The sequence below is a fragment of the Benincasa hispida genome, chromosome 1 (genome assembly GCF_027475165.1).
Source record: "Benincasa hispida cultivar pf3 chromosome 1, pf3_genome.v1.1, whole genome shotgun sequence".
NCBI lineage: Eukaryota > Viridiplantae > Streptophyta > Magnoliopsida > Cucurbitales > Cucurbitaceae > Benincasa > Benincasa hispida.
In genome coordinates this window covers 27,906,987-27,917,104 of record NC_143478.1, presented here as the reverse complement: position 1 = coordinate 27,917,104, position 10,118 = coordinate 27,906,987, and the positions used below count along the sequence as shown (strand labels likewise).

Genomic DNA, 10,118 nt, shown 5'->3' with positions numbered 1-10,118 from the left:
TCCCTTAATCTTTCTGTTTAATCTCTAAAAGCATGTTGTAATTTCCTGTAAATTTTATAATTTTTGTTTCTCTATTTTTAATTCTTTGTGAGATTTGAAAATTGGGACCGCTCCCGCTTTCGCTATTGACCTCACAGTCCTTTAATGCCTATGCCTATGTTTAGGATATGCACTTTTGTCTCGATAGAAAGGCTAACATGTTCACCTAGTGAGCTCAGTAGTGGATTACTTACTAAGTATTTTTATACTCACAATTTTCTCTATATTTTTTTAGGTAAAGGAATCTGTGACCAGGCCTTAGGACTTAACAATGCTTCCACATATGTTTTTCTTATGTTTGCAAATTTTAGCTCTGTGATTACACCTTTAAATTATTTGAATATTTCATTTGTTTTTTTAATTTACTTTTAATTAAAGTTAGGGGTATCCCGAACAGAGATTTTATGTCCTTTTAATAGGTTTGATAATAAAGATTTATTTTATTCTTTTAAATTTAGTCAAATTTTATGAAAATTTTGTTTTTAGACTTATTTCGTGCATATAGATGATGCGGAAATCTCAAACCGTCATAATGCCATTTTTTAAAAAAATTTAAAAATTTAAAAATACTGACATGCATATATAGCAATTGAGTTATGGTTTGCTCGCGATGGCAATAAATGCAATGCTTAAACATTATTGCACAGATCCTAACTATAAAATAGAGACATTGCATATTTATTGGACAAAATTTGATGACTCGATGTGAGAAATGACATCGCTAAAGGTGAGTAAAATAATTTTTTTTTTGGAGTACAATAATGTTTTTTTTAGAAAAAATGGACCGAAATAATGTTAATAGAATAATTGCGAGTAGAATGAGCATATAATCAACCCTCTTTGCCACTTTATTTCATCTCGCCCCTATTTGGTATGTCATAACCAAAAATAGTTCCATTTTTTAAAATGAAAAAAGGTTAATATTTATTTCAAAACGAACTTTAGAGTTTTTAGCAATTTATATCTATCCAATTCCTTTTATTGGAAGTATGATTAAAACGAAAATGTTACCCAAAATCGTACTGCGAGGAAATGGAAAATAACCTAATCCCATTCCCAAAATCTAAGTCCTCCTGAAGCTGATCCGTCCCTTCCGCGAGATCTCAACGTGGATCCCACTCTATGTCTCTTTCATGGAGTCCCTGTCAGCTTCATTTATGATCAACCTCCCAAGGAGACATTGACAGCAGGTTGCAGCAGCTACGTGGGCACCATCGGTTTTCAACAACGCACCGTAGGTGTTCGACGAAATGTCTCATTTGACAAATTGAATCCCATGAACAATCAGAATCACGTCAACTGGAATACAACTTCTGGAAGACACCCAGATATCAGAAGATGTGGAGACGAGTGGCTTCAGTTTCTCATTTCACGTTTGCCCATAAGTCCATTGTCAACAATAAGGTATTTACATCTACTCTGATCTCTCGAGTCAGCTAGTAATGGGCGGCTGTTGTCAATTCGTTGATTGCTATTTACGTTTATGAACATGTACTTTGAGAGGCTAGAAATGTTCCAACCCCTCTTCACTTTCTTCCGAGAACAACTTATTTCATTCACGTATTTGGGTTTTGATTTGAAGAATAATGCCTCCTCTGTACGCTGAAAATGGGTAGTTCTTACAGCCATACGCATTCTTCTTTCGAGTTAAAAGCGTTTGACATAATTCACTTTCTATCTTAGCGAACTGGGAAGTCTTTCTTGTAACCTTCGTTGCTTTTGGTTGGTGTGGATTGCATATTCACTCATTCTTTCGTAACATCAATTTTGTTGGCTGGAAGAACCTCTCGCAATAGAGAACCGGAAAGAGACAAGCTTATATTTTCTTGATTATGTATGGGATGAAAATATTTCCCTATATGTTGACTGTTGAGTTAAAGCTTAAACAATATTGGCTTCTCCAAGATCATATTTGCTTTGTGGGCCAGAATTTTTTTGGCATGTAGAAAGCTCGATTAAGTATATACGAGATGGATCTCAGCAATAACAGGAGAATGGATATTCATGTGAGGAGTCTGGTTGCACAAACTATTGCAGGCCATGTCTGTGCAGGATTTGACGTTGCTCAGTCGAGAACTTAGCAGATTATAAATGAGTGGGTTGAGATTGATTAGTTAGTAAAATGCTAATATAGATAAATTGGGAAATTTTTAGAGAAGGTGTGGACGACGCATTGGAAGTCATGTCCATGAAATCTTTTGATACCATATGCTGGAATGAAGCTCGTCTGACTTGGGCACAAGCAGGGTATTAGCAACCTTGACACCTTTGTCATATTCTTCGTTTCCTCTATATTTTTGGAAGTTTATGAATTCTTAGAATTCTATCGTTCACCATACTCCATTTCTCTAGTTTCATGAAATACATCAAACTGCAACTTGTGCTGTTAATTTGCCCCATATAAAAAATGTGCTCATTTTTCGTCTCTCAAATTTTATAACCAGTTTCACCTCTTTTATTGCTGTTACCAATGCAGGATGTTTGTAAATTCAAGTTTTGGGAAGCATTTACCACTGAAATACCCAGAAAGGTAATATATGCATTTTGTATCTCCTAGTTAACTTAACTTTGTAGATGTTTAACTGCTCAGATTATTTGTAGTTTCTTTATGTTTGCTTTAATTTTGTATCAACTGTAAAGCATGCACCTGAAGTTCTGTAGTTTCACTTTCTGTGGAAATGAACATTCAAACCTGTCATCTACTTGAGTCCTGAGTCCTGAGATCAGTAAAAAGCTAGGTGCAATATGAATTTGCTTTGCCCCTCACTATTGTCTCCGAAATCGTCATATCATGTTACAGTTTCTCTCTTTATCAAGTGGACCTGTGTGCCAGCAAATTTTTTTCATCTTATGCTGTGAAGAACTGAAAATTGTGTGCCAGCAATTTTTTTTCATCTTATGCTGTGAAGAACTGAAAATTAATGGTCACACGTTGAAGCATCTGCCCCCACATGCAAGATTTAAATGCACGTGTGTGTTTATTTATGTCATTCTGTCTAATACATTTGGAGCAAAGTTTTAGATTGTTTTTAATTTGAGTGCAGGAAAAAGGTACCTTTCAAAGTGATAAAACACCATTCATAACTTTTGTATTAGGTAACGTTCACTGCTTTTTCCTCTTTTCCATTTTTGGTGACAATGAAGGAAGCTGTATTTATATTTGTGGTCAATATATATATAGTTTTTCATAATCTAGAAGGTGACTAAGAAGGCAAGGGAGAACACAAGTTTATCTGTTTTGAAGTTATTTTCCTGAAAGGTTTATGGCTCGAAGTATCTAAAAGTAAAGTGTCATGGCTCTATTAATGACATGTGATCCTTGCTTAGTCAATTTCAAACGTAAACCTCCATGTTTGTTTCCCAGTGGGGATTGTTCAATATTCCAATTAGGTATATTGATCTTTATCTTTGTAGGAAGCTGGATGAAAAGCTGAAAGAAATAGGGGTGTAATAAGTGTCTTTAAGAGTTGTTTAATTCATTGTCATCGCAGCTCCTAGTTGGAATAATGACACACCAAAAAAAAAAAAAAGGAAAAAAGAAAGTATAGTTTAGTCCATCTGTTATTACGCAAGTTGTTAGTTAAAAATTTTATATAACTATTGGTGGAACTATCGATTTTTTTGAGAGGTTAATAAATTTTTGTATGATGTAAATAAACATTTAAAAAATAAAAACCCATAATTTATAATAGCTAATAGTTTGAAGAAGTTACATTTCTGAATCTATATTCAAGAGAATGATTAGTAGTTGCTGATAAATTTAGTACACATTACTGAACACCTGCTAATAAGAGAATATTTTCCTATTATATTAGTTGAAATAGATAAAATATTCCAGGATACCGTTAATGTCAAATTTTTATGCCTGTAGTACTCATTAAACAAAATGGGATGTCAGGTAAGATGTATGTGAATATAAAAAACTAGTGTCGTAAAGTAATGCAATAATAATCCATCGAGGTTCCATAATTGTTCACCTTCTCTATCTTCAGCTCTCATGGACTTGCTTGAATAAATGGTTCTAGTAAGTAACGAAAACAACAAAATGAAGAGAACGAAGAATGGAAATTAGGGGAAATTACATGAGTGACCAAGTGCTTCAATTTTGTTTTATGCAGTGAAATGGAAACATAACAAGTATTTATAGGTAAATAAAAAGCTAACCACTATACTACTAACCTTGAGATTTCCCACTAAGCCATTAGACCACACCACATTCTAACTAATTAGGAGCCACTATCCTAATTAAAAGCCACTAACATTAATGTAAAGAAAAGGACTAATTTACTTGGTTTGCATTAATTTTTAACAGAAAAGACTGAAAAAAATATTAATTTTCAATGATATGACCTAGATGGCACATATAAGGCCTGCATATCCTAAAAGTGGCAATGTTTTCAGGTGGTCCTGGAAGTGGTAAAGGTACACAATGTGTGAAGATAGTTGAGAACTTTGGATTTACACATTTGAGTGCTGGAGATTTATTAAGGAGGGAGATAGCTTCTAACAGTGCAGATGGGTAATTATGCTTTGTTTGCCTCATCGAGAAAATGTTCATATTTTTCTAGCATCTGATGATGTCTGTTGATTGCGAATTTCCATTTTCAGCACCATGATTCTCAACACTATTAAGGAAGGAAAAATAGTTCCTTCAGAATTGACTATCAGACTTATTCAAAAGGAAATGGAATCCAGTGACAATTATAAGTTTCTCATTGATGGGTTTCCACGGAGTGAGGAAAACCGGATAGCATTTGAACAAATTGTGAGTTTCTTCTATACTCTTTCCATCAAGTTCTTTATTTCCTGTAGTGAAAATGTTTTTCCTTTAAGAACTATGTGAAACAAATCAACACTGAGGTCAACGAGAGAAAATCTCAGATTCCACATTTTTTCAATTTAACATATATGCTTCAGATACCTGCTTGGTGTATAATACAATTCTGTCATTCATGATGCAGATCGGGGCAGAACCAGACATTGTACTCTTCTTTGACTGCCCAGAAGATGAGATGGTGAAGCGGGTGCTCAATCGTAATCAGGTAGCTGACATGTAGTCGATCTTTCCTGCATCCAAATTGTTATCATGATTAGTATCTCAAAATGACATATTTTGCAGGGAAGAGTTGATGACAACATTGACACAATCAAGAAAAGGCTGAAAGTTTTTGCTGCATTAAATCTTCCTGTAGTCGAACATTATCTGGAGAAGGGAAAGCTTTACAAGGTATTTTTGGTTGAGTTTTGAACTCAAATCCTTCTAGTGTTGGAGCCTTGCTGCTATTAAATGGATGCTATCATTCATTTGCCTTGACCACGTTTTTAATTTATTATTTCCTTCTTGTGCAAACTTGTTGTTTGGGCTTATCGTATACAAATTTAACCGGAAAAATGTTGCAGATAAATGCAGTTGGAACAGTGGATGAAATATACAAACAAGTTTATCCAGTTTTTGCATCATTCAATTTTGAGGTATTTGGTTTCTGTTTCCACTTTTCAGTTCTTCTGTTTTCCACACAAGTATTTTTGTATATGATTGGCGTGCATGTTTTAGCAGTAAAAACCTTTTAAACTCGAACCTTATTGAATCCAATTTGCTCCTATAATCCGTGCTTTCAGTTATGATATCGACCAAGTGCTGTAATCAGTTGTTGATCAGCTCCCAAATATTGTTTAATCACTTTGTAAGCCATTAATTTTGTTCAGCAGCAGGTAAGAGCATGAAAAGTGTTGATTATAATCGCCTTATGTCATGGATAACGTGGAGCATGATCTTGGTTTGTGCTTGGAGTACTCTTCATTTCAGTTGAAGATCATTGTGAGTTCATTTCCTGATTACTAATTTTCTTCAAGAATGTAATATAACTGAACACATCAAGTACAGCATTGGGAATTTCTTCTATTTATAGGGTCCAAAAAGTTATCTCATTACTCTTTTCTTTTATTTTTTCTTTCTTAAGAAAACAAAGAAAAACCTGTTTGCTACATATTCTTGATCTCAGCAGGTGGCATATGTTCCCCAACTTCAGATGGAGGGAATTCTACACACACAACTAATAAATATGTTTAGGAATGAACACGTCGTCGAAAAATTGATAAAATTAGTGGAATTACTGGCAAAAATATGAGCTAAAAGGTGAAGGATGCTGAGGCGTGAGTTGTTCATTAGAAGTGAGGGAAAGGAATAGAAAGAATCACTCACTAGAAGTGGCAAATGAGAGCCTAGTTCAACTAATTGAAGCATATCTTGTTTGAATCTTCCCACTTTATTTCATTTAATCTTTAATTTTCAATTGCGTCAACTAGATTTATAAATTAATAAAAAATTGTAAGTTCGAGTTAAAATTATAATTTTTAAAGTTCATAGATCAAATAGACACCACACTATAGGGATTAAATTCGTAATTCTATGAATCATTCAAAAATTTTACACAGTTCATAGATAAGTTAACATAAATCTCAAAATTTAAGAGTTAAATTTATAGTTTAAAGTTTAAACTATCATTTAAGAGATATTGGTATGAAAAGTGATGAAAACTTTTCAAAATTTATCTTTTTGATTTCAAGAAATGGGTTTTTCCCCTCCAACTGATTGAGTTAAATTTGTAATTAATCTATCTTTTAAGTAATGAAACCATTTAATATATTTTTTTCAATTTTTTTTTCCCAAACCGACAATTGAGTATTGTAGGTATGATTTTACATGTATTCGAGGACTCAAATCTTTTCTTTTTGATTGAGAGTATATCTCTGAATAATTCTTAAAGATTAATATTAAAAAATTGAAAATTTATGAGTAATAGTTAGGTCACTAAAGGAAAAATTATATTAAAAAGTAATAATTGCGATCGAATAATTGGGTGGAGAGATGAAACTTGGGCTCCCAAGTATTTTTCAAAAACTAATTGAACCCAATTTTGTTGGCATAAAAATTACGATAGGTTGTGGCCTGAGAGAACGTATGAAACCAAACCCCAAATGAGCGCTTGGGAACCGCCATTTTGCCTCTTCTTCTTCAACTGTTTGTTTGCCCAATGCTGATTTCATTGCAACTGTCAATTTCACCCTCAACTTCGCTTCTTCTCTTCTGTTCTTCTAAACCCAAGAAATCCAAGAAAGAGAGAAAGAAACTTCTTCACCAAAAACTTCTTCGCATAAGCAAAGCCCAAGAGAACACCGATCTCCCCTTCCCTAAATCCTCATCAACCCCTCTCTTAATCCACCCCAAACCCTTCTTCCAAACCAAAATTCAAGCCCTTGATGCTCTTCTCACTGACCTTGAAACTTCCGTCGACAATGGCCTCCTCTTTGATCCTGAGATTTTCTCTTCCCTTTTGGAAGTTTGCTACCAGTTACGATCCATCCACCATGGTATTCGGATTCATCGCTTAATACCCACCAATCTTTTACGGAGAAATGTGGGTGTTTCTTCTAAGCTTCTTCGTCTGTATGCTTCTTTTGGGTACATGGAGATTGCACACCAGGTGTTTGATGAAATGACTAAACGTAATGTCTCTGCATTTGCTTGGAATTCTCTTATTTCTGGATATGCTGAACTTGGTCTTTATGAAGATGCTCTGGCGCTTTACTTTCAAATGGAGGAAGAAGGTGTTGAACCTGACCATTTCACTTTTCCTCGTGTGCTCAAGGCCTGTGGTGGCATTGCGTCGCTTCAAATTGGAGAGGCAGTACACCGGCATGTCATTCGTTCAGGCTTTGCTGGAGATGTCTTTGTCCTCAATGCTTTAGTTGACATGTATTCCAAATGTGGTAGCATTGTAAGGGCTAGAAAAGTTTTTGATCAGATTGTCTGTAAGGATACAGTTTCTTGGAACTCAATGCTCACTGGTTACACACGCCATGGGCTTCTCTGTGAGGCATTGGACATCTTTGATCAAATGATTCAAGAAGGTTACGAGCCGGATTCAGTTGCTTTGTCCACCATTCTTTCTAACATTTCATCATTGAAATTCAGATTACACATCCACGGATGGGTGATCCGACATGGAGTTGAATGGAATTTGTCCATTGCTAACTCCTTGATTGTCATGTACGCCAACTGTGGTAAGATTAACAGAGCAAAATGGCTGTTCCAGCAGATGCCTCAAAAAGACAGTGTCTCATGGAACTCCATAATCTCGGCTCATTTCAATTCCCCAGAAGCTTTGACATATTTTGAAGTGATGGAAAGCCTTGGTGTTTTGCCAGACTCTGTAACATTTGTGTCATTGTTATCAACTTGTGCCTATCTGGGCCTAGTGAAGGAAGGGGGAAAGTTGTATTCTTTGATGAAGGGGAAGTATAGAATAAGACCAACCACAGAACATTATGCTTGTATGGTGAATCTTTATGGAAGAGCAGGGCTGATTGAAGAAGCTTATAGAATCATAACGAAAGCGATGGAGATCGAGGCAGGTCCGACTGTATGGGGGGCGCTGTTGTATGCATGTTATCTCCACAGCAATGTAGATATCGCCGAGATTGCTGCTGAAAGACTCTTCGAATTGGAGCCAGATAATGAGCTGAATTTTGAGCTTTTGATGAAGATTTATGGCAATGCCGGGAGATCGGAAGACGAGAAGAGAGTGAAATTAATGATGGCGGAACGAGGACTGGATTCGTAAAGTCGATAATATGTGAAATCTATTCACACACATGGATGGTTGATGAATTCATCTTGATAGATAACTAGTTTAGCGTGAAGTTAATTTGAGAATTCACACAGAGTTGGGAATGGATTGTACTGAGAGTAAAGCAATCAATTCCAGGTTGGTTTTTTTCCACTCTCATTTTCCATTCTTTCTTGGCTCTTTATAAGCTACTGGGTGGATTTTGAAAATAGAGAGTAGCTAATCTCAGTTAGGATCCACAACCCAAGCTAGTTTCTTTGGCAAATCTTCTTTCAAGAGTTACCTGGTAGTTTTGATTTCTCACGTGTTAGACACAAAATTGAAATTTTAGGATTTTTTTTTAGACATAAAATTTAAATTTTATATCTAATAGATCAATTGAATTTTAAATTTTTTTTTAAAAAAGTTATGAATTTGGCAAAGAACTATTACATACAAATTGAGAGTTCAAAGACCTATCATACACAAAATTGTAAATTCAGAGACTTATTAGATAGTTTTACCTATTTACGAGACTAATTGACTAAGGGTCTATTTGGTAGGAAATTTAAAAACAAGGAATCCAATGAAAAAATAGTTGTATTTCATGTTTTCAAATATGTATTTGGTAGTAGATTCAGAAATTAAATTATAATTTAAATAATTATTTAAAATATCTTTGATACTATATTTATAAATCATAAAAATAGTTGTAGTTACCTACTAAATATTAATTGATAATAAACTAATTTATATTTGAACATGTTTTATGTTTGAAAGAGTTGTATAATTATTATTTCATATTATTATATACATTATATAATACATATTTTAATTTTCAAAAAAATGAATTAAGTTTATAACATGACATATTATAATTCTAAATGTTTTTATCTTTATGTAATATAATTTTGTATTTTAAAATTCAAATTCAAAATCGGGATACAATAAAAATATAGAAACTTTGTTTTTAAATTTGTACTGTTTTCAATAAAGTTATCAAAAATAAAATTCAGGTAGTTGGTCAAATAAATAAACTAATATAACATAAAACAGAATCTGAATTGTTAATCAAATATCTTAAAGGAAAATTATTTCAAATGGTAAAACTATTGAAAATATTTACAAGATATAATAAAATTTTAAAACTATCAATAATAGACGTTGATAGACACTAATAGACTTCTATCAGTGTCTATCAATATCATTGATAGAAGTCTATCAGCGTCTATTAACGTCTATAATTGATAGTTCTAAAATTTTAGAATATTTTATAAATATTTTGATTTATTTTTATATGGTTAAAAACAACCCTATCCTAAACTTGTAATAGTTTAACCAATATTGTAGTATCAGTTATGAATTTTGAATATCAAAATAACTTTAGGTGATTACTTAACATCTGATGGATAAAGATTTAAAACGAAAAAGGGACTCTATTTTTATTTCTTTAGTTCAACAATAATGGGA

At 33.6% G+C, this 10,118-nt stretch overlaps 2 protein-coding genes across 6 annotated transcripts; both read left to right on the top strand.

Annotated features, from left to right (window-relative positions):
- Positions 1 to 726: 726 nt before the first annotated feature.
- Positions 727 to 8,822, top strand: LOC120088381 (P-loop containing nucleoside triphosphate hydrolases superfamily protein). Of its 5 annotated transcripts, none has more exons than XR_016531057.1 (10): positions 745 to 1,443; positions 2,516 to 2,569; positions 3,084 to 3,135; positions 4,441 to 4,558; positions 4,648 to 4,804; positions 5,001 to 5,081; positions 5,159 to 5,266; positions 5,440 to 5,511; positions 5,749 to 5,857; positions 6,981 to 8,822. XR_016531057.1 is itself a non-coding variant. In XM_039045625.2 (9 exons), the coding sequence occupies exons 1-9, from the start codon at positions 1,378 to 1,380 to the stop codon at positions 5,761 to 5,763; spliced, it is 726 nt and encodes a 241-aa protein (XP_038901553.1). In that variant the 5' UTR covers positions 727 to 1,377; the 3' UTR covers positions 5,764 to 5,970. The 5 variants fall into 5 exon arrangements, 3 of the variants coding, with proteins under 3 accessions (XP_038901553.1, XP_038901561.1, XP_038901571.1); XR_016531056.1 differs by lacking the exon at positions 6,981 to 8,822 and adding an exon at positions 6,042 to 6,112 and having other exon boundaries at positions 5,746 to 5,857; XM_039045625.2 differs by lacking the exon at positions 6,981 to 8,822 and having other exon boundaries at positions 727 to 1,443; positions 5,746 to 5,970.
- Positions 7,074 to 8,822, top strand: OTP70 (Tetratricopeptide repeat (TPR)-like superfamily protein). The gene has a single exon (XM_039045614.2). The coding sequence runs from the start codon at positions 7,074 to 7,076 to the stop codon at positions 8,661 to 8,663; it is 1,590 nt and encodes a 529-aa protein (XP_038901542.1). The 3' UTR covers positions 8,664 to 8,822.
- Positions 8,823 to 10,118: the final 1,296 nt, after the last annotated feature.

Excerpts from the sequence above, each read along its gene's own strand:
- LOC120088381 (XM_039045625.2), top strand. The coding sequence starts at position 1,378 with ATGTGGAGACGAGTGGCTTCAGTTTCTCATTTCACGTTTGCCCATAAG. Across the intron at positions 3,136-4,440 it reads ATTCATAACTTTTGTATTAG|GTGGTCCTGGAAGTGGTAAA; the intron begins GTAACGTTCACT and ends CAATGTTTTCAG. Across the intron at positions 4,805-5,000 it reads GGATAGCATTTGAACAAATT|ATCGGGGCAGAACCAGACAT; the intron begins GTGAGTTTCTTC and ends TTCATGATGCAG.
- OTP70 (XM_039045614.2), top strand. The coding sequence starts at position 7,074 with ATGCTGATTTCATTGCAACTGTCAATTTCACCCTCAACTTCGCTTCTT.